This window comes from Gobio gobio (assembly GCF_949357685.1).
Source record: "Gobio gobio genome assembly, chromosome: 1".
NCBI classification, from domain to species: domain Eukaryota; kingdom Metazoa; phylum Chordata; class Actinopteri; order Cypriniformes; family Gobionidae; genus Gobio; species Gobio gobio.
In genome coordinates this window covers 17,043,595-17,068,648 of record NC_137097.1, presented here as the reverse complement: position 1 = coordinate 17,068,648, position 25,054 = coordinate 17,043,595, and the positions used below count along the sequence as shown (strand labels likewise).

Sequence of the window (25,054 nt, the reverse complement as noted above, 5' to 3'; positions counted from 1 at the left end):
GAAATTGTATTGACGTGAGGCGGAGGCGGGGAGACTGTGTTAGAGGGAGCGCAGCCTACGAACTCCTTGTGAGACTTGAAGTTGGCTTCTGCTGATGAAACTGCAAACTATTCTTCAGTAAATTTTTCCCTGACTCTTGGTCTTCATTTTTCACTACTGGTCCTGGGTCCTAAGCTGTTACCCCAACAATATATATATATATATATATAAACGGAAAACAAAAACAACGAAAAAAGCAGCTGGCTGGCCCCTAGAGGGGTGGGGAAACCCCCCGGTTCCAACGTCTATGCACTCATGTACCTCATATAATCCGGGTTCAAAAATTCCTATTTTTGTTAGCATGAACCAGCAAGGTAGACGTGCGTTTATTGTCTCGTTGATACAGTAAATATGCAGCAGCTAGTAAGTTACGGTACATCCGATAAGGTGCTTGCATTCGTTCAAAACGTACCTTTCTTTGTGCAACTTCAGGTGCCGAACAAAGTTGGACGTTGTGGCAGCTCCGTCTGTAATCTTCGCCCCTCATGTTTTACAAATTGCAACTCGTTTTTTGTCGACTACCTCGTAATTTTTATAGCCAAACAAAACTATCTTTGGTATCATTTTGCCAATTGGCGTGTTGTTGCTTGTTGTGCTTCAGTGGTTGTCTTGTAATGTGCCTGCTAAGATGCTGTTGAATCAAACCAACATGGGACTACAGTGATTGGATGTCGTGCAGGCAGCGCGCGTGCTCTCTGCATGCATACAGGTGGTGCACATTTTTTTCACAGATGCAGATACACTGAGAGCGGCGTGGCCGTGTGAAAATTTTTTTCCCCCCAGGTTTTCATGGGAAGTAGCAAGTCTTCTCGAGTCAAAATGCACAAGTCCAAGTGAAGTCACGAGTCATTGATGTTAAAGTCCAAGTCAAGTTGCAAGTCTTTGTATATTTTGTCGAGTCGAGTCTGAAGTCATCAAATTCATGACTCGAGTGTGAGTCCACACCTCTGATCTGTTGAATATGAAAATACAACAAACAACAAATACATTTGACTTAAAGTGGTGGAACAGTGCAGAACAACATACAGCCATTAAGTTGCCCCAACAGGGCGTTGTGTATCAAAAAGGTAAATGAAAATAAATTAATATAATGATGAAAATATTACATCTATATAACAAATATAAATAAATAATTAGTCCCATAGTATTCAATGGCTGACTGTAGTAGGTGATTTCATATAATATTGTAAATGTAAACTCATTACTTGTCTGAATTTCCACATTATAATGGAATCATAAGCTACTAGTCATAAGAAGAATGAGGGTCCTTGACCGATTAGAATGAAATGCATCCATTCCAAACTGGATGAAGGGTCCTCAATATTTTGGCCCTTATAAGACATAATCTCATAAAATATGATATTTTTCCCTATTTGAATTAAGGTCTACTGTACAGTAGAGATGTCAGTTAAAGGGTTAAGTTCTGTTTTAGGTGGGATATTATGAAAGCAAAAAACACTAAACAAGACCAAAAATCTTGATTTATTAACCTGTTAACACAGTATACCCCCATTTCCCCATTATATCTACTTACAAGTCATTTGCCCACCAGCAACTTTAGTTGCCGCTTGGACTTTTGACTTAAGTGTACAGAAAACTTTAGATCTCTTGTAAGATATCTTCCCAGCGCTAAAGTATCCCTTTAAAGTTATATACATTTATGCATTTAGCAGACGCTTTTATCCAAAGCGACTTACAGTGTCGCCTTATTACAGGGACAATCCCCCTGGAGCAACATGGAGTAAAGTGCCTTGCTCAAGGACACACTGGTGGTGACCGCTGGGATCGAACCAGCAACCTTCTGCGTATCAGTTCCATGGTTTAACCCACTGGACCACCATCTCACATCTTTAAATCTAAAAACTCTCCACACTGACCACATATGACTGGCTTCTCTCCAGTGTGAACTCTCATGTGGTAACTAAGGGTTCATTTATATCTGAAAGTCTTTCAACACTGATCACATGTAAATGGCTTTTCTCCAGTGTGAATATTCATGTGTTTCACAAGGTTTAGTTCTCGAGTGAAGCCATTCCCGCACACAGTGCAGACGAAAGACTTCTCTCCAGTGTGAACTTTCATGTGCCTGTTAAGATTTCCTTTATGTCTGAAACTCGTTCCACACTGTTGGCAGGCATACGGGCTCTCTCCAGTGTGAACTCTCATGTGGGCTATAAGGCTTCCTTTTTCACTGAAATTAGTTTCACACTGTTGGCAGGTGTAAGGCTTCTCTCCAGTGTGAACTCTCTTGTGGGCTTTAAGGTTTGTTTTTCGGTTGAAACTCTTTCCACACTGTTGACAGATGAAAGGCTTCTCTCCAGTGTGAATTCTCTGTGATTGTTCAGGCTTCCTTTTTAACTGAAACTCTTTCCACACTGTTTTCAGGTGTAAGGTTTCTCTCCAGTGTGAACTCTCGTGGGCTTTAAGGTTTGTTTTTCGGTTGAAACTCTTTCTACACTGTTGACAGGTGTAAGGCTTCTCTCCAGTGTGAATTCTCATGTGTACTTTAAGATCTGCTTTATGTCTGAAACTCTTTCCACACTGTTGGCAGGTGTAAGGCTTCTCTCCAGTGTGAACTCTCGTGGGCTTTAAGGTTTGTTTTTCGGTTGAAACTCTTTCTACACTGTTGACAGGTGTAAGGCTTCTCTCCAGTGTGAATTCTCATGTGTACTTTAAGATCTGCTTTATGTCTGAAACTCTTTCCACACTGTTGGCAGGTGTAAGGCTTCTCTCCAGTGTGAACTCTCGTGGGCTTTAAGGTTTGTTTTTCGGTTGAAACTCTTTCTACACTGTTGACAGGTGTAAGGTTTCTCTCCAGTGTGAATTCTCATGTGTACTTTAAGATCTGCTTTATGTCTGAAACTCTTTCCACACTGTTGGCAGGTAAAATAACTTTGAGTTCTTGTCTTTTGAGCTCTCTTTTGCGAAGAAGTCTTTTTAGCCTGTTTCGATTTTCCTCCAGTCATGAAATCATGATGGTCATCATAATGGTCTTTCTCTTCTTTCCTTTCATTAAGTTCATGACTTGCCTCTTTCAATGCCATGAGATCTAGGACAAAAAACATACATAAAATAATTTAGACATTTAAAGCCTCAATACCAGAGTATAGGGTAGTAAGATATATATCCTATCCTATGGATCAGGGATGGGCAGCTTTGGTCCTGGAGGGCCAAAGTTTTAATGAAAGACGTCTGCATTTAATTTTGAACACTTGGGGTAAAATTTGGGGGTTGGGTTGAATTTTGCAGGTGTGTTTGTTCAAGGATGGAGTAGTGCTGGGTGGTTAGTAGTGATGCGCGGGTCGTCTCATAACCCGCGGGCCCCGCGGGTAACCTGCGGGTCGGGTTGGGGCGGGTTAAGAAATCTTCACTTATTTGCGGGGCGGGTTGGGGCGGGTCATTAAAAACAAAATAAAAAAATCTATGTATGTTGCCTGCAATTCCCTATAGCCTATATAAAATATTTGGGAGTATCTATTTTCATATTTTATTAGGTTTTTTTGATAAGGTTACAATATGAAAGCCGTAGCAACGTAACTTGCATGATGTCCCCAAGCCTTTGGCATCACGCGGCACGTCATGACAGCTGCGCGCCGAGCAGCTCCCACCACCGGCAGCCACGACAACAAAAACGGAGAGATAAAAGTGAAGATGGAAGACGAGGTGCTGGAGTCTAGCCGAAATAGATTAAACCCTGGCACAGTGGACGCCATTCTTTTTTTGCACAGCGAATGTAAACACGCTATGAACATTTCTGTGTGCTAAATAAAACAAAAGTTTAGTGGTTATGTAGCGTAGGCTATAAACTGCCTATACAAATCTGAAATAAAAAATGGTTAAGCCTTCAAGATCCAAACGCTACTTTGGTGAAAATTAAAGGTTGAAAATCTTTATCATTATCTTGTTATTAATATGACCTGATTTATGGTTCACATTCATAATAATTGTATGGTGTTGCCAGTTTACAGGGCCATGTTTCCAAGCACTTTCAGAAATAAAGGCTGTTTTCATTTACATTACAATGGCTAGTATGTCTATTTAATGGTCGCGGATGCGGGGCGGGGCGGGTTTTAAAATTTATACACTGGTGCGGTGCGGGCTGGGGCGGGCCAAATAATTTCATAAAAGCAGGACCCGCGGGTTGGAAAAAAAGCCGACCCGCGCATCACTAGTGGTTAGACCAAAAATCTGTATCATGTTTTTTTATTTATTTTTTTTTGCAAGATTTTGGTGGTTTCACGGTGTATCACAGTTTTGATATAACCTAACAATTTAGAAGTGGAAATATAATTAATTATAAATATTATAAATTAATAATAATAGTATGCTTTGCTGTGAATGTAATTCTTTCATGGTAGACAGCTTTTGTTTTGACGGCTGAGAACTAAGAACTTTTGTGTGCGTTTTAACAAATGGTATATTATTTATTTATTCATTCATTTATTAATCAATTACGCTTTAATGTACAATACTAATATATTTCTTCAATAGTAATATATTTGTTCTTTCATGTTACACCAACCTTTAATTTTGATGTGAAGACCTGTGAATTCTTCAGGTCATCATATGGCCGTAAGTGGTATTTGCAGTATTAAAGAGTTCGTTTTGGATGTTATTTAATTTTTCTGTTATAAGAATTATTACTGTTAGTGTAAGAAAATTTGCAGTTTGAGACTTTGATATATAAAAGCTCATTGTGATATAAGAATGTAGCGACTGAGGTGAATCAAACACATAATCATCTGTTACATCAAGGGTGTCCAAAGTCCGGCCCGCAGGTCAAATGCGGCCCGGGGATGAATTTCAAACGGCCCGCAGCTTGTCTATTAAAATATATCATATGTGGCCCGCCACTGATTTTTTCACGCAAGGTGGCAGTACTAGATTTTAGGCCAGGGCAACAGCAGCAAAGGCGGAAACAGCACTACTCTAGCTCTGCGCAACTCACAAGCTCTGAACAAATGTGTTTACCTGCTGAGTGTCTCGATCACGCGCCCACTAAACAGCCCGTGAGAAGTGTTCGAGTTCGGCACGGAGGTCTCCGGTACGAGCTGCAAATCTCTCTGTGATTTCATTTAGTTTAAAGCCAGTTAAACAGCGCTGACTTAATCAACAACACTAACGTGCAAATCAGAAGAAACACTGAGCCGATTAAGTCAGAATACTTTTCAACCAACAATTCACCATCATTTATAATGGATTTATTGTGGTAACACTACCTCTAACGGTGGTAATTTGTCAGAAATGTAGGTTAATATCTAATTTTATTTAATTTTTAATGTAGTCATGTATTCGAGGCCAAATTGCAGACTATTTTTGTCATAAACTTGCAGTTTTGTGCATTTGTATTTATGTTTATAGAGTAAATACCATAAAGCCATTCTAGATATAGAGAAATATATATATATATACAGGTCCTTCTAAAAAAATTAGCATATTGTGATAAAGTTCATTATTTTCCATAATGTAATGATAAAAATTTAACTTTCCTATATTTTAGATTCATTGCACACCAACTGAAATATTTCAGGTCTTTTATTGTTTTAATACTGATGATTTTGGCATACAGCTCATGAAAACCCAAAATTCCTATCTCAAAAAATTTGCATATTTCATCCGACCAATAAAAGATAAGTGTTTTTAATACAAAAAAAGTCAACCTTCAAATAATTATGTTCAGTTATGCATTCAATACTTGGTCGGGAATCCTTTTGCAGAAATGACTGCTTCAATGCGGCGTGGCATGGAGGCAATCAGCCTGTGGCACTGCTGAGGTGTTATAGAGGCCCAGGATGCTTCGATAGCGGCCTTAAGCTCATCCAGAGTGTTGGGTCTTGCGTCTCTCAACTTTCTCTTCACAATATCCCACAGATTCTCTATGGGGTTCAGGTCAGGAGAGTTGGCAGGCCAATTGAGCACAGTAATACCATGGTCAGTAAACCATTTACCAGTGGTTTTGGCACTGTGAGCAGGTGCCAGGTCGCGCTGAAAAATGAAATCTTCATCTCCATAAAGCTTTTCAGCAGATGGAAGCATGATGTGCTCCAAAATCTCCTGATAGCTAGCTGCATTGACCCTGCCCTTGATAAAACACAGTGGACCAACACCAGCAGCTGACATGGCACCCCAGACCATCACTGACTGTGGGTACTTGACACTGGACTTCAGGCATTTTGGCATTTCCTTCTCTCCAGTCTTCCTCCAGACTCTGATGCCTTGATTTCCGAATGACATGCAAAATTTGCTTTCATCCGAAAAAAGTACTTTGGACCACTGAGCTACAGTCCAGTGCTGCTTCTCTGTAGCCCAGGTCAGGCGCTTCTGCCGCTGTTTCTGGTTCAAAAGTGGCTTGACCTGGGGAATGCGGCACCTGTAGCCCATTTCCTTCACACGCCTGTGCACGGTGGCTCTGGATGTTTCTACTCCAGACTCAGTCCACTGCTTCCGCAGGTCCCCCAAGGTCTGGAATCGGTCCTTCTCCACAATCTTCCTCAGGGTCCGGTCACCTCTTCTTGTTGTGCAGCGTTTTTTGCCACACTTTTGCCTTCCCACAGACTTCCCACTGAGGTGCCTTGATACAGCACTCTGGGAACAGCCTATTCGTTCAGAAATTTCTTTCTGTGTCTTACCCTCTTGCTTGAGGGTGTCAATGATGGCCTTCTGGACAGCTGTCAGGTCGGCAGTCTTACCCATGATTGCGGTTTTGAGTAATGAACCAGGCTGGGAGTTTTTAAAAGCCTCAGGAATCCCAGGTGTAATTAGTTGATTCAGATGATTAGGTTAATAGCTTGGTTATTTTCATGATATGCTAATTTTTTGGGTTTTCATGAGCTGTATGCCAAAATCATCAGTATTAAAACAATAAAAGACCTGAAATATTTCAGTTGGTGTGCAATGAATCTAAAATATATGAAAGTTTAATTTTTATAATTACATTATGGAAAATAATGAACTTTATCACAATATGCTAATTTTTTGAGAAGGACCTGTGTATATATAAATAACTTTTTGCCTTGTGTGCGCTACAAAAAAATGCTGTAATTTTTATATTTTTGTCTTGTTTCTAGTATAAATATATCTAAATATTCTTAAATCAAGATGCATTTACTAGATAAGTTAAATGACATTAGATATTTTTTCTTATTTTCTGGAAAATTAAATTAAATTGAAGTGAGTTTTTGGTTAAAACAAGCAAATATATCTGCCAATGGGTAAGAATTATAATTTTTCTGTTTGGTTTTCTTATAAGATAATTTTTCTAATACATTGGCAGATAATTTAGTTTGTTTCAAGCAAAAACTTAATTCATTTAAAATTTTCCCCCCAGGAATCAAGAAAAAATGTCATTTTCCTTGGTAAAAGTATCTTGATTTAAGAATTTTTAGATATTTGGACTGGAAAAAAGACAAACATACCAAGTAAGAAAAGTAGCACTTGTTAAATTTAAATAAGAACAGAGTTCTAACTCACTAATAATATTTAAATTTCACCCATTAAAACTTTTGGTTGATGAAAGTTTTACTTTATTTACTTTATTTATTGTTAAATATCTATAAATTTACATCTCAAGCTACTCTACTGTCAGCTCAAGCTTTTGTCAAATATGTCATGTTTCCAAGAAACAAAACAAATAAACAAAATAAATATATATAATAGAAAAGGGACCGGCCCCCGGGTATGTCCACAACATCGAATCTGGCCCCCTTTTAAAAAAGTTTGGACACCCCTGTGTTACATGAACAAATATGTTTTGAAAGCTCTATGCTTATTAGCAGACCTTCCTCCAATAGCACAGGGTACCAGGATACTCCGTTACCTGGGTTACCATCAGATAACCATTGTTTTACAGCCTAAAAGAATGTGGCCACATGGCAAAGACAAAAAGCCTGTAAAACACGCTTTTGCCTCAAGTTATAGACAAACTGTCTATAAATGAACATAAACCCCAGGACATTGTATGTACACACATACTGTCTTGTATGTTATTTAGTTTATGCATGTCTTATGAACAACTTACTATTTCATGTTACCTCATATATGTCATGTCTCCAATCAAATTAATTCTCGCTTCACGACTTACACCTTCACATAGGTCACGTCGTTGTAGTAGGCAATGTGTGTTTGTTACATTAACTAGAGTATAAATGGGCACAGACCCACTGATTTCATGCTTGAACAAAAGAGCCATTAAATCTCCAGAAGAATTTCCCGCTGGTCAAGTCTACCTCAGGAGGGTGTGACTACTCCCATACCTTAAAAAGAGTGATCTCAGATTCTCTTTTTCTCCTTCTCTTCTTCCTGGCTGAAACAACACATCTCAGCCAGCAGGCCCAACTTACAGCTTGTGCAACTTCCTCAACCTCGATGTCAAAGCAACCATGCAAGTTCACCGTCATTCCTTCGCTCATCACAGAAGGAATCGATCGCAACTGCAAAACCATCGGATGGAACCATCATCAAGACTTTCTCCTGCGACCGTATATCTGGACGCCTTCCCGGGCGAATGCAAGTAATGTACTAAGAAATACAAGTCACTGTGTAGTTAGTAACGCATTGCTTGCACCAGGCTAATGTTGACAAGAGAGGAAAGTACATTTTTCTGAGGTATTAAACTTTTTTTTCGTAACAAATTATAAACAGGTTATAAACAAGTTATAAACAAGTTATAAACGTGTTTCATCAGGAATTGCGTAGAAGACGTTGTTCCGACCAAAACAATACGGCTGTACCCAAACCAGAAGCCGTGGCTAAATGGGGATGTTCGCGCGGCACTCAATGCGCGGACCTTCACCTTTAACTCCGGTAATGCGGAGGAGCATAAACAAGCAAGTTATGCCCTCCGGAAAACCATCAGAGCAGCAAAACGGCAGTACAGGGACAAGATTGAAGGACAGTTCAACACCACCGACTCCAGAAGCATGTGGAGGGGAATTAACACCATCACGGACTACAAAGGGAACACAAACTCCACCGTGAACACCGCTGCCTCTCTCCCGGACGAGCTCAACACCTTCTATGCTCGCTTTGAGGGAACTAACACCGCCCTCGCGGAGAGAGAGCTCGTGGCTGAAGATACAGAGGTTGGTGCACTCTCCGTATCTGTAGTGGATGTAACCCGATCCTTCCGGCGGGTGAACGTCCGTAAAGCCGGGGGTCCAGACAGCAATCCGGGCCGCGTCATCAGAGCGTGCGCGCACCAACTGGCTTCAGGCGCATATTTTTCAGAGTTTTCACGGACATCTTTAACCTGTCCCTCTCCCTGTCCGTGGTCCCCACATGCTTCAAAACGTCCACCATTGTTCCTGTACCGAAGCAATCAAAAACACTCTGCTTAAACGACTGGCGTCCTGTTGCTCTGACCCCCATCATCAGCAAATGCTTTGAGAGACTAGTCAGAAACCACATCTGCTCTGTTCTCCCCCCCTCACTGGACCCACTGCAGTTTGCATACCGCACAAACCGCTCCACTGATGATGCCATTTCATCTACAATTCACACTGCTCTCTCCCACCTGGAAAAGAGGAACACGTATGTGAGAATGCTGTTTGTAGACTACAGCTCAGCATTCAACACCATTGTGCCCTCCATACTTGACATTAAACTCCGGGCTCTAGGCTTAAACAGCTTATGCAGCTGGATCCTGGACTTCCTGTCAAACAGACGCCAGGTGGTCAGAATGGGCAGTAACATCTCCTCATCACTGACTCTCAACACTGGAGCCCCTCAGGGCTGTGTTCTCAGCCCACTCCTGTACTCCTTGTACACACATGACTGTGTGGCAACCCACAGCTCCAACACCATCATCAAGTTTGCTGACGATACGACAGTGGTAGGTCTCATCACTGACAATGATGAAACGGCCTACAGAGAGGAGGTGCACACTCTGACACGGTGGTGTCAGGAGCACAACCTCTCCCTCGACGTCAGCAAGACCAAGGAGCTGGTGGTCGACTTCAGGAGGAATGAGAGAGAACACCGCCCCATCACCATCGATGGAGCACCGGTGGAGAGAGTCAGCAGCTTCAAGTTCCTCGGTATCCACATCACAGAGGAACTCTCATGGTCCGTCCACACCGAGGCCGTTGTGAAGAAGGCTCATCAGCGCCTTTTCTTCCTGCGACGGCTGAGGAGGTTTGGAATGAACCGCCACATCCTCACACGCTTCTACAGCAGCACCATAGAGAGCCTGCTGACTGGCTGCATCACCACCTGGTACGGCAACAGTACCGCCCGCAGCCGCAAAGCCCTGCAAAGGGTAGTGCGCACGGCCAGCTGCATCATCGGAGGTGAGCTTCCCTCCCTCCAGGACATTTACGCCAGGCGGTGTGTGAAGAGAGCTCAGAGGATCATCAGAGACTCTAGCCACCCGAGCCATGGGCTGCTCTCACTGCTGCCATCAGGCAGACGGTACCGCAGCATCAGAACACGCACCAGCCGACTCCAGAACAGCTTCTTCCCACAAGCAATTAGACTCCTGAACTCTTGATCCATCAGGATCATAACACACACTGGACAGAATATCACTCAGCACAACCCACTGTAGATACACACACATTATATACACATTTATTTATCATTTATCACATAGCACCTATTGTACATTGGATCTCTACTGTGAATAATAATGTATAATGTACATGGTATATTATCATTACTATAGCTTAATGTATACTGTTTAATGTATGTTTAGTGTATATTGTTTAAAGTATATGTATATTGTAAGTATGTGTATATTGGTTAAAGCTGTGAGAACTACACTCACATTGTGTAAATTATTTATTGTTTATTGTAGAGTATACTGTGCTAGATGTGTGGATCAGCTCTAATGTCACCCGAATCCACTGCTAAAATCTTCCACACCTATGATTTTCTCTGATTAAGGTATCCGCACCCGATCATCACATTATTAGAATTATTCAAATTCTCAAATTTGCCAAAAAGTATTGGGCCACTCCTCCAAATCACTGAGTTCAGGGGCCTCATTTATAAAACTTTGCGTAGGATTTACGTCAGAAGTGGCGTACGGATGAAACATAGGACGTGCGTACGTACAGAAATATTCAGATTTATAAAACCGTGCGCACACACATTCTACGTTCCACAATCAATCTTAAATGTAGAGCAGCTTTTGCGGCTTCATGTCACGCCCATAGTTGCCCATAAATAGTCCGTGAAACGCCCACAAGTTAATATTCATCGATTGCGAAATCATGGCAAACACAGAGAGGAAATAAAAAAAGACGTAACTTCACTCAACCTTGGCAAGGTGGAACAGAGGAGAAAAATGTTGTTTTGGAGGGCACTGTGTGGGCATTACTAATGCCAAAAAGGCACTTGAGTGGCAAAAGGTTGCAGATGCCGTAAATGCTGTAGCTTCACAACCTCGGACCATGGCCAAAATAAAAAAGAAATGGTCGGACATCAAAGTCGAGGCAAATAAGCGTCTAGCGCTCCATTGCCAGAGTGTGTCCTCGTTTGCCAGCAAGTCTTCTTGCCGTGTGAAGATGCGTTCACTCTGAATCCTTCCATTTGCCACATCTTCTAAGAGCGCAAGATCAGCCATCGTGCATCATTACGCATTGTGATAGGGCATTTTATTTCCATCCATTTAATTGCATCTGACAAGCTACAGATGTCGGTTATAATCTACGTGGAAATCTATCCATCCATCCATCCATCCATCCATCCATCCATCCATCCATCCATCCATCCATCCATCCATCCATCTATCTATCTATCTATCTATCTATCTATCTATCTATCTATCTATCTATCCATCTGTCTGTCTATCTAATTGCATCTATATCTGCTCCGCCAGATGGACACATTGACATATTTCATTCTGTTTACCATATTATTTATGGGGATGAATTGCATAACATGTCAATATTATTGCAAACATATTTCACATTTTTGTTTGTTTTGCACTGCAGATCGATCAAACGGGGGTTCGTGTAGGCTGTTAATTGTAATACTTGCTTTGTGAAGTCTTCATGTTATTTATGAGACGCAGTATTGCCATTTCTTTTACACAACGGTCTACAGTTTCACACACTTTCACGTGTTTCTTCATCTGCCGACGGTGTCGCCATTTCTCATTTCACCCGTTTTTGTGTGTACGCCTGGGTCAGAGCTTGCGTGAAGGACCGCACATTTTCCCGTCAAGTTTGCTTTTTATAAATACCAATTATTGCGTAGAGAGTGGCGTACGCCTTCTTTCGTTCATAAATGAGGCCCCAGGTCTTCAATTTTCATAACTGGTCTTGAGTCCGAAACTGTTATCCCCTAACACACTGTGTCCGACTGATTGCACTTCATCTTATCTATGTATCATCTTTTTATAACGTTTTTTTATTTTTATTTAAACTTGTTTTTATCTTTGGTTATTGTTATTTGCTTTCTTAAACATGGTATTTTTATTAAGTCGTGATTATCAATATTTTAATAATTTTTCTATGTAAAGCATTAGGGCTGAGCGGTATATCGAGTTTGAACAATATATATTGATACATTTTAAAGAGACAATATGGAATGAGGCAATACCGTTTATATCGATATACAGTAGATTGATACGAACGCATCTGAAAAATAGCGGAGTACGCAGAATGAGCTGATGCAGGGAAAGTGCATAATACAATTTGTCCTCAACAAGACACATGCTTTATATTAAGGGCTTCAAAATAACTGGATATAGTTAGATATAGTTGACCCGTATAGTTTAAAGCAGCTTGCCCAGTCAGACGCTCTGAGAGATACTTGTGCTGACAGACAGATAAATAGCCTATTTGTTCTGTTTAATGCGTTTGAAATGTGGTGCTTTCCTCAGTGCATAACTTACATTTCACAGGTATATTCTCCATCAGTAAATGTTAGAAAGTCATGCAAATATGTCCATTTTATGTCAGGAGAGGACACACCTTCTGCAAGTGAATCTCTGCTAAAATTCCGTGAACGAGCGCCACTGCGTGCATGTGCGCCAAACAGACGGAGCGCAAAAGAATAGAAATGCAATAATTCTGACTAAAGTATACTTCTAAAATATTTGTTGTTGGACAATAAATGTGCCATATGTGGAATTCTAAACCTAAAAGTAAGTATATTTTTATGAAAGCGACCATTAAAATGTGGTTATATATAAATATAGGCTAATATGCTTGTTTTTATTTTCATTTTTAGTTTAGTGAATTTAAAAACAAAATTATTAATTGTAAACCTCCAATTTGCACATAATATATCCTACATTACATTCACTGTATTGGTTTATAGCTTTCAATATCAACATTGTTTTTAGGACATCACTGGGCAGGATGTAAAAAAAATCTATAAAAAAAAAAAATGTATACTGATTTTTTGCATCCAAATAGGAAAACTTAGAAAATACCAGGATGTATACCGTGTATCGCCATTTAAACCAAAATACAGATATTATTTTTTGATTATATCGACCAGTTCTATAAAGCATTTTGATTTACCATTGTGTATGAAATGTGATTTATAAATAAACATGCCTTGCATATTTAACTTTACCACCATAGCCTACTAAAGTGCTGACTTTATACTTTTGACTGAATGGTTTGCTTTATTTCTTATTGGAGAGCTTCCTATACCTTTTACTTATACTTTTATAATGGCCATTATTGATCATTAAAACTGACGTTTAACAAAAAGAGAGTTGTGTTTGTCATATTTCATTTTATTACAGTGAAGACAATCAGAGTACATATTCACATATTGCCTGAACCACATATTTATAGGTTGAATGTTATATTTCATTTTGTTTTAAAGGTCCCGTTCTTCGTGTTTTTTTGATTGTGTTTACAGTGTGCAATATAACATGTGTTCATGTTTCGCGTGTAAAAAAACAGTATTTTTCACACAATTTACTTATCTGTATACCGCTGTTTTCACTGTCCTAAAAACGGCTGGTGAGTTCCTGTTCTATGAAGTCCCTCCTTCAGAAATACGTAACGAGTTCTGATTGTGCCAGCGGTTCCTGTGTTGTGATTCGACAGCAGCTTAGCGCACGTTGTACGGAAAGGTCATGCCTCTTAACGGGAGAATGATCTCTATAGCGTCCCTGGGAAAGCCAAACAAAGGTGATTTGACTCCGGGATGAAAATAACAGCGTCTCGACGACATGGCGACAAACACACTCAAGCTACAGTTCCTTTTCTCCACGTGACCGTCCTCTTCTCCACGTGGGACAGCAACAAGACCACGCCCCCTTTTTCGCGTATTCTTGTGGGCGGAGGTTAGTCTGTTCTACTGTTCTACTGACGTAATTAATGAAGGAAGTACCAGGATGTAGTCCAAGCCGGCCGTTCGCTGTAGGCTTTGAAAGGGAACTTCTGTTAAATAAAATATCTTGCTTGGCATTGAACTTTGAGCTTTATAATTTTACAGGTATTATTTATGCTCTAACAGCAACATTACACACTAACTAAAGTTTGAACAATGGGATCACGAAGAACGGGACCTTTAAATATGCATGCAGTGAAGATAATCAAAGTACGCTTTTCCTGGACCACATTTGTGTGGCTATTTATGTTTAAGATTCTTAAAAAAAAAATATATATATATATATATATATATATATATTATCGTTGCTTTATGATATTAATATTGAACCACTGTACTCACATGAACTGATTTAAATTGTGTTTAGTACATTAATGGATCTTGAGAGTGTACATTTCTGTGCTCCCTATGGAGGCCTCACTGAGCCTTCAGATTTCAACAAAAATATCTTCATTTGTGTTCCTAAGATGAACGGAGGTCTTACGGGTGTGGAACGGCATGAGGGTGAGAATAAATGACATTTAATTTTTGGGTGAACTAACCCTGGCCAGCCTTTTGCGGATATAACAGCTTCAACTCTTCTGGGAAGGCTTTCCACAAGGTTTAGGAGTGTGTTTATGGGATTTTATTTTATTTTATCATTCTTCTAGAAGCACATTTGTGAGGTCAGGCACTGATGTTGGAAGAGAAGGCCTGGCTCTCAGTCTCTGCTCTAATTAATCCCAAAGGTGTTCTATCGGGTTGAGGTCAGGACTCTGTGCAGGCCAGTCAAGTTGGGAGAGGAAGGGGTCATTACCTCTTGGCAGGTGTAAGCCTTCTCTCCTGTGTGAATTCTCATGTGGCCTTTAAGAAGCCCTTTTCGAGTGAAGCTCTTTCCACACTGTTGGCAGGCGTGAGGCTTCTCTCCAGTGTGAATTCTAATGTGTTCCTCAAGGGTTCCTTTACGAGTGAAACTCTTTCCACACTGTTGGCAGGTGTAAGGCTTCTCTCCAGTGTGAATTCTCATGTGGAATTTAAGAGACTCTTTATGAGTGAAGCTCTTTCCACACTGTTGGCAGGTGTAAGGCTTCTCTCCAGTGTGAATTCTCATGTGGACTTTAAGAGACTCTTTATGAGTGAAACTCTTTCCACACTGTTGGCAGGTGTAAGGCTTCTCTCCAGTGTGAATTCTCATGTGTTTCCCAAGGTTTGCTTTATGAGTGAAGCTCTTTCCACACTGTTGGCAGGTGTAATGCTTCTCTCCAGTGTGAATTCTCATGTGTTTCCCAAGGTTTGCTTTATGAGTGAAACTCTTTCCACACTGTTGGCAGGGGTAAGCATTCTCTCCTGTGTGAAGTCTCATGTGGCCTTTAAGAAGCCCTTTTTGAATAAAGCTCTTTCCACACTGTTGGCAGGTATAAGGCTTCTCTCCAGTGTGAATTCTCATGTGGACTTTAAGAGACTCTTTTTGAGTGAAACTCTTTCCACACTTTTGGCAGGTGTGAGGCTTCTCTCCAGTGTGAATTCTCATGTGTTTCCCAAGGGTTCCTTTATCAGTGAAACTCTTTCCACACTGTTGGCAGGTGTAAGGCTTCTCTCCAGTGTGAAGTCTCATGTGGCCTTTAAGACGCCCTTTTCGAGTGAAACTCTTTCCACACTGCTGGCAGGTGTGAGGCTTCTCTCCAGTGTGAATTTTAATGTGTTCCTCAAGGTTTCCTTTACATCTGAAACTCTTTCCACACTGAGTGCAGGTGTAAGGCTTCTCTCCAGTGTGAATTCTCATGTGGCCTTTAAGATGCCCTTTTCGAGTGAAACTCTTTCCACACTGCTGGCAGGTGTGAGGCTTCTCTCCAGTGTGAATTTTAATGTGTTCCTTAAGGGTTACTTTTTGAGTGAAACTCTTTCCACACTGTTGGCAGGTGTGAGGCTTCTCTCCAGTGTGAATTTTAATGTGTTCCTCAAGGTTTCCTTTACGTCTGAAACTCTTTCCACACTGTTGGCAGGTGTAAGGCTTCTCCCCAGTGTTCATTTTCCTGTGGACTTTAAGGTGCTGTTTTTCAATTAAACTCTTTCCAGACTTTTTTTGTGAGGAAATCTTTTCAGTCTGTGAGCAACTAAAAGATTTTTCTCCAGCTATGAAATCATGATGTTGCCCATACGGATCTTTCTCTTCCATTTTATTTAGTTCTTGGCTCTCCACTTTTAGTGCCATCAGATCTAAAAGAGACAAAAAACAAGTTAACCCCAGTTAAATGGCACAAAACAACAGACAAAGACATTAAACCAGAAACATGTATGTTACATCCTATACCCAGTAAGCTACAGTTCTTTAGGAAAATTTACAAACTCACTTTTCATCATGTTTGGATTCTATGTGTTCAGGACACTGCCACAGTTGTTATTGAAGTGGTTTGGAATATAGGGATTTGCGATTTGGGGAAAATATCTAATTGCGATTTTTCTGACAGATATTATGATTCGATTTGCTATTTAAAGGGGTGGTAAAGCACGATTTGACTTTTCTAACTTTAGCTAATGTGTAATGTTGCTGTTTGAGCATAAACAACATCTGCAAAGTTACAATGTTCAAAGTTTAAAGCAAAGGGAGATATTTGCTTTTAAAGAAATCAATTTCTAAGGACTACAGCAAACGGCCAGTAGGGACTACTAGACATTCCTCCAGGGTCTCTGACATCACCAGCCCCAATATTTACATAAACCCCTCCTCCGAGAATATTAAATAAGTGGGGGCGAGGCCATTTTGTATCGCCGGGGGGAAGCGTTGTTGTGGTTAGTAGGCTGGAGTGTTGTTGGCGCAATGCCGACGAAACGCTGTTATTTTCATCCGGATTGCAGGTCCACTCTGTTCAGCCTTCCTAGGGACGGGAGTGCGTTGCAGTGCGTTTAATATACAACATTTTATATGCGTGTGTGTATGAGACAGAGGGGAACAGGGGTCGGATGAGAAGACCGGAAAATGTGACATAATGGACAATATTCGTCTGTATTTGCAATACACGAGCCGCGGTTCAGCTGCACGAGACAAACACTGCCAGGGCACCCGCTGCACAATTCACGGAGGAAAGCTTCCACAATCTTCGCGAGTTCAATGCAGGATTCGCACAGCGGCTTGTCCTGAAGGATGGATTCAAAAACAGAAGCTGTTTACGGGCCACAACCTGTAAGTATGATTTATTTTTCGTTGATGTGTTTTCCTGTAATAGTCTGTATTGTTAATTGTACGTTGTGGCAAGGAAGTAAACAGATGATAACGCTGTTTGGCTCTGCAAACCAGTTTGTTAAATGCTCATTCATACTTAACGTTATCCGACAAACACCTAACGTTACAAACTTTTTTTTAAATCTCAACAGCGAACTTGGCATTAGTGTAAATTATTCTTTGATTAGAGCTTTTATGTATTGTTTATCTACAGGCATGCTAAACATGGTTCTGTGTTTGATTTGGCTACTAGTAAAGCCAATGTTTAGTGTTCATTTTGGGTTAATAGTTCTTGCGACAGATATTTGGCTATAATCGTTCTATAAATACAAAAGTAACAGTGCCATTCAGGAGCGATCACTATAGATCCGCAGTCTTTACTCTTGAGGACTGAACAGGTTCTGCTCGATCATCTTCACTAAAATTGTCTGGGTCCGATTCTGGCTCAAATTGGTATGGTTTTATTGATGCCATTGTTTCTAATACTACCCAAAGCACAGTCTACCGGTAAAGGTAAAGGGCGTGATGTTTCCGACAAACGTGCACTAGGCGGTTAGCGAATCACAACACAGCTAACCAATCTGAGCCCATTGCGTATTTTGAGGGACTGGCTTCATACAACCCGGAAACCATCAGACCGTTTTTACAAAGAGGGACAGAGTAGTGTAGAATAAAAGTAAAATATATGAAAAATAATGAATTTTTTTTTAAACGAAGCATGAACACGTTACAGTGCACCCCACAAACACAATCAAGCCTTCGAAAGAATGTGTTTTACCACCCCTTTAATTCTGTTAGGTCAAGCTTCAGCTGCACACCCTCTAAAGCCGGGTGCACACTGTGCAATTTTGGCCACGATTTGGCCGTCTGAGACAAATTTTGAAATCATAAAAGATTTCTCTGATGCTAGGCTAAAATCTGAAGTCTTTGATCTTTAGTTTGACATGTGCACCGACAACCAATTAATGACCGTTGCGATCAAATTTTACCTCGGACAAAATTCTGGCAGTGTCAGAAGATTTTAGGCGCAATCCTGCAGTGTGACTTCTCCTAGGACGATCGTCAAATCAAGAATCAGTAGGAGCGCAGAACCCAATGACGCATTTCGTGCTACAACATCAAATCACAACAGGGAACATGTCGAAAAGAGTCAGGTGAATGAAAAATGCCACTGCTTGTTTTTGTTGTTTGCTGAACGCTACCGTTGTGTATGTGAATGCGGCTCACCGTTACCGAACGTATCACGGATTGATGACGTAAAACTCAGTCCGTACGAGTCTCTTGCTTGCGTCCGTTTTTCACGTCTGACTGTCGTACAGTCTGACATAATGACAACTGAGATCCTACAGTGTGACATTACATCAGGGATCATGTTCATACAGTCTGACAAGCAACATTCGCAAAGGATTTAGAAAAATCGCACCGTGTGCAGGACCCTTAACTCCAATTATAAAATAGTTTTTTCTCCAATTCATTGTTGAAATATAATTTTATACACAGTGTCTGTCATTTTCACGACAGGTTTATTTAACATGCATGAAATAATCAAGACATCACTAACAGGTTAAGTAGAATATAATGAATATAACGGCTAATATAGAGCATAATTTTATTCACTAGAGAAATCAACTCTTTCACTAAATATAACACAAATACAAATAATACAGCCAAAATCGTACTTGTAAGGATGTGTGTACCACAAAAAAAAAAAAAAACAACATTTTGTACTTATTTGGCGTTTTGGTGCACTGAAAAATTATCTAATGTCCGTTTTTCTTTTCTATGTTATTTTATCTGACCAACAACAACGCAATAGTAGTTTAAATACGATTAAGGTTCAACACGCAGTCATATTATAATTATTAAATTATCTTGCGTCCTCTACATAGTATTTTATAATATGATATTCAGATATTTAGATATTTAACTGCAGCAAGCCCTCTGATCTGCCCCTTATCATCATATTGAGCAAAACCCTACACAGATCTGACTGAACTTTCGGTTTAGAATTAGCCAATTTTTAGAATTTGGGGGCGGGTTGCTTGAATTTTGGGTTCATTAGCCTATTATTCGTAATGAAAAACACAACAACAAAACAGTACAATGACACACTCCCTTAAATAGGCGCTTTTACACTTTGAAACCAAATCTTCGATAATCTTGTCTGTCAGCTGTTTGCTCGTTCGGCTCGTGCTGTATTGAGCAGACCCGTTCAGTTTTTAATTGTTTTGTCAGTTCTCTAACTGAACTCAATGATTTTATTACTATACAGCGGAGCGTAGGGGGTGCGGCGGTGGGCAAGTGATGTTAACAGTGTTTTGCCTAATCTGTATTAAAAAGAAAAGAATCACTTCATCTGACGTTTAAAGTGAAAATAGCCTTGACCGCGACTTACTGGTGTTTCACAAATGCTGTCTGAAGAGCCTTGTTCTCTCCCCAAACTTGTGTGGTAGTTTTTCTACGTTCTACTACGTTAGTTGAGGTGTGCGGTGGATCAAACCACTGTGAGGCAAGGGGGGACTCAAAATGTTTCTAAACTTAAAACGCATTTTTTTGTCCCGTTTGCGTTTGTATTGTTTTACTACTTACACATTTATTTTAAATATATATTGTTATATTATTTACAATACTCAGCATGGTTTTTAGGGGGGGACAGCCCTCATATAGGGGGGGTCCTGTCCCCCCCATCCACTCTGCGATTTACGCCCCTGCGCGCCACACACACAACACACACACACACACAGCCCCTCCCCTCCGTGCACACCGCCGTCTCCATGAGAACGAGTGCTCGCCGTTGAAAGCAAGTTTGCGAAAGGTTGGCATCTCGTGAACACCTTTACACAATCACACACTGAATGTTTGATGAGTAGGCTATTGTATAGGGTACATTTATCAGAAGCCTTGGATGAACAGGGAAGTGCGACTCCTGCTGAAGTCACGCAACACTGCCTTCAGATCAGGAGATGCACAAGCCTACAGTACATCCAGAGCAAACCTGAAGAGGGGCATCAAAAAGGCCAAGCACTGCTACAAGCTAAAGATAGAGGGACACTTTTCCAACTCTGACCCTCGACGCATGTGGCAGGGCATCCAGGCCATCAGCGACTACAAACCCACCCAGTCCACCCCCGCAGCCACTGATGTCAACTTCCTGAACGAGCTAAATTACTTCTATGCTCGTTTTGAAAGAGACAACAGAGAAACTGCCACCAAGCTCAAACCCTCAGCTGACCACCCACCAATCACACTCTCCTCCACAGATGTCTGCAAGGCACTGAGCCGGATCAGCGCACACAAGGCTGCTGGACCAGACAACATCCCTGGTTGTGTTCTCAGGGCATGTGCGGAGCAGCTTTTTTTTTTTTTTCAGTTTTTACAGACATTTTCAACCTGTCTCTTGCCCAAGCAGCTGTACCAACATGCTTTAAACGCACTTCCATTGTGCCAGTGCCAAAACACTCTAGCCCGAGGTGCCCTAATGACTACCGCCCTGTAGCACTCACACCCATCGTTATGAAGTGCTTTGAGCGGCTGGTCCTGGAACACCTAAAAGACTCTCTACCATCCACATTGGACTCACACCAGTTTGCCTATCGCAGCAATAGGAGCACAGAGGATGCCGTTTCCATGGCACTGCACTCTGTGCTCACCCATCTGGACAATAAGAACACTTATGCACGCATGCTGTTTGTTGACTTCAGCTCAGCATTCAACACTGTCATCCCATCCAAGTTAATAGCCAAACTTGGAGACCTGGGCATCAACACTTCAATGTGTAACTGGATTTTGGACTTCCTAACAGACAGACCCCAGAATGTTCGATCAGGATCCACCTGCTCCACGTCCATTACACTCAACACTGGTGTACCACAGGGCTGTGTGCTAAGCCCATTTCTCTACTCCCTCTTCACCGCCGACTGCAAGCCTGTGTATGGAACTAATGATATAAATAGTAAACTTAATAATAAACTTCACCTGTAAATTCTGTTTATAGTAATAGCCATCCGTATATTATATTCATAGTACATATTCACCTGTAAATTCTGTTTAAAGTAATAGCCATCTGTATATTAAATTCCTAGTACATATTCACATGTAAATTCTGTTTATAGTAATAGCCATCTGTATATTATATTCACTGTACATATTCACCTGTAAATTCAGTTCTGTTTATAGTAATAACCATCTCTCTATTTATACATATTTATATATACTCAGTACATATCCATGTCCTGCACTTACGCAACCACTGTATATCCTGCACTTGCTGCTATTGCACTTCTGGTTAGACCTAAACTGCATTTTGTTGCCTTGTACTTGTACTTGTGTAATGACAATAAAGTTGAATCTAATCTAATCTAATCAGGAGCAAAATCTGGCCTAAGGAAATTCCCCCTTTGATGTCTCTAAAAGCTAACATTACAGTAACTTTTCTTTAACAGAGTAGAAATGGAAGAGAATATGTCTGTCACGTTTTACTTGTTAAAGGGATAGTTCACCAAAAAATGAAACTTCTGTCATCATTTACTCACCCTCAAGTTGTTTCAAACCTGTATGAGTTTCTTTCTTCTGCTGAACACAAAAGGAGATATTTTGAATAATGTTTGTAACCAAGCAGAGAGAGCAACCATTGACTAAAAATACTATGGTAGTCAATGGTTGCTTTCTCTGCTTGGTTACAAACATTATTCAAAATATCTTCTTTTGTGTTCAGCAAAACAAAGAAACTCATTCAGGTTTGGAACAACTTGAGGGTGAGTAAATGATGACAGAAGTTTCTATCCCTTTAAGCTCTAGATGTGAGTGCAAAGATTTTGCAAACGCAAGTTACAAATACCCTGGGGGCGAGTGTGGGAACTCAGATTGAAGTGTGTTCGGCGCTTGAAACAAGACGACTGTGAACTGTTAAAGATTGCACTCGGTTACACGCGTGCACCGAACTATCCGTCATTGTGTTAAACCCGCCAATAGCGCGCCAGGTGAATAAGCCGGTTTCTGATTGGTCCCCGCAAATTTGTAACAGAAGCAGGATAGAAATATGTACAAGTTTCCAGCCTGAGGTACAGGCCAAAATCAAATCGCCTGCAGTTTGGGCTGGGTTTACCTGGTCTAGGCCATTTCAGGAGCGACTCGCGGAACAGGATAGCGGATTCAGTCAATTAAAAGCGCTCGTCATTCCTGAAACTTTGCGGTATATGTGGACGTTGGTCCTCTTAAGAAACATAGTTTAGACTACAGAAAGCAAGCAGTGCAGCCGTTATAGTGATCGACAGAAAATCCCTCTATAAACCAATGAATCTAACAGCACAAAAAATTATTTACATTGAGTATAAGCTTTGCTTGTTATAATGAGAGGATCTGTGAGCGTGTAGACTTGAAAATATCAAATGAGTGAGTTCAGCTTTGAGAATGAAACCAACCTGTGTGTTCTTCAGTTTTTTCATGTTTCACTCTCAATGTTTCTTCAATCTTCATGTCTTCTCTCTCCTCTTTCTCTGTGTGTTCCTCAGTTTTTTCATGTTTCACTCTCAATGTTTCTTCAATCTTCATGTCTTCTCTCTCCTCTTTCTCTGTTTGTTCCTCAGTTTCTTCATGTTTCACTCTCAATGTTTCTTCAATCTTCATGTCTTCTCTCTCCTCTTTCTCTGTGTGTTCCTCAGTTTCTTCATGTTTCAAACTGAATACATTTTCAATCCTCAAGTCTTCACTCTCCTCTTTCTTTCTTTGTTCCTCAGTTTCTTCATGTTTCAAACTGAATACATTTTCAATCCTCAGGTCTTCACTCTCCTCTTTAATAAACACCATCTTTATTAATGATCTCAGTCGCTTCTCCAGGAGTTTTTCTGTGTGTTTGTCCTGTTTAAGACGAAAAATAAATCCACATTAAATCTCTGAGTGTCTCAATCAGCTCTATTTCAGTATCAAAAGTCTCAGTAACACTCAAAACTAGCACTACAAACTAATAAAAGAAAACAAATTACACAAACACTATATATTTATTTAATTTCTCTCATCTCTACTCGTCAGAAACTGAACTCATGTTTATATGATGAACTGAGTCTCTATCAGCTCTAGTTCAGTCTCAGTAACACTCAACACTAGCACTACACACTAATAATGAACACTAGAGAGTGTGATAAAGCTCAGTTTCTCCATCATCTCTACTCTCCAGAGACTGAACTCATGTTTATATGATGAACTGAGTCTCTATCAGCTCTAGTTCAGTCTCAGTAACACTCAACACTAGCACTACACACTAATAATAAACACTAGAGAGTGTGATAAAGCTCAGTTTCTCCATCATCTCTACTCTCCAGAGACTGAACTCATGTTTATATGATGAACTGAGTCTCTATCAGCTCTAGTTCAGTCTCAGTAACACTAAACACTAGCACTACACACTAATAATGAACACTAGAGAGTGTGATAAAGCTCAGTTTCTCCATCATCTCTACTCTCCAGAGACTGAACTCATGTTTATATGATGAACTGAGTCTCTATCAGCTCTAGTTCAGTCTCAGTAACACTCAACACTAGCACTACACACTAATAATGAACACTAGAGAGTGTGATAAAGCTCAGTTTCTCCATCATCTCTACTCTCCAGAGACTGAACTCATGTTTATATGATGAACTGAGTCTCTATCAGCTCTAGTTCAGTCTCAGTCACACTCAACACTAGCACTACACACTAATAATGAACACTAGAGAGTGTGATAAAGCTCAGTTTCTCCATCATCTCTACTCTCCAGAGACTGAACTCATGTTTATATGATGAACTGAGTCTCTATCAGCTCTAGTTCAGTCTCAGTAACACTCAACACTAGCACTACACACTAATAATGAACACTAGAGAGTGTGATAAAGCTCAGTTTCTCCATCATCTCTACTCTCCAGAGACTGAACTCATGTTTATATGATGAACTGAGTCTCTATCAGCTCTAGTTCAGTCTCAGTAACACTCAACACTAGCACTACACACTAATAATGAACACTAGAGTGTGATAAAGCTCAGTTTCTCCATCATCTCTACTCTCCAGAGACTGAACTCATGTTTATATGATGAACTGAGTCTCTATCAGCTCTAGTTCAGTCTCAGTAACACTCAACACTAGCACTACACACTAATAATGAACACTAGAGAGTGTGATAAAGCTCAGTTTCTCTCATCATCTCTACTCTCCAGAGACTGAACTCATGTTTATATGATGAACTGAGTCTCTATCAGCTCTAGTTCAGTCTCAGTAACACTCAACACTAGCACTACACACTAATAATGAACACTAGAGAGTGATAAAGCTCAGTTTCTCTCATCATCTCTACTCTCCAGAGACTGAACTCATGTTTATATGATGAACTGAGTCTCTATCAGCTCTAGTTCAGTCTCAGTAACACTCAACACTAGCACTACACACTAATAATGAACACTAGAGAGTGTGATAAAGCTCAGTTTCTCTCATCATCTCTACTCTCCAGAGACTGAACTCATGTTTATATGATGAACTGAGTCTCTATCAG

General features: G+C 40.5%; 1 protein-coding gene across 1 annotated transcript in view; it reads right to left on the bottom strand.

Annotated features, from left to right (window-relative positions):
- Positions 1 to 1,506: 1,506 nt before the first annotated feature.
- The window catches only part of LOC307131244 (uncharacterized protein), a 29,074-nt gene continuing 5,526 nt past the window's right edge, over positions 1,507 to 25,054 (bottom strand). The window contains exons 2-4 of the mRNA XM_079824800.1: positions 22,957 to 23,392; positions 15,134 to 16,533; positions 1,507 to 3,088 (exon numbers count right to left, since the gene is read on the bottom strand). Of these exons, the coding sequence (XP_079680926.1) occupies positions 3,074 to 3,088; positions 15,134 to 16,533; positions 22,957 to 23,341 (1,800 nt within the window). The 5' untranslated portion in view covers positions 23,342 to 23,392 and the 3' untranslated portion in view covers positions 1,507 to 3,073. The remainder of the gene's footprint in view (positions 3,089 to 15,133; positions 16,534 to 22,956; positions 23,393 to 25,054) is intronic.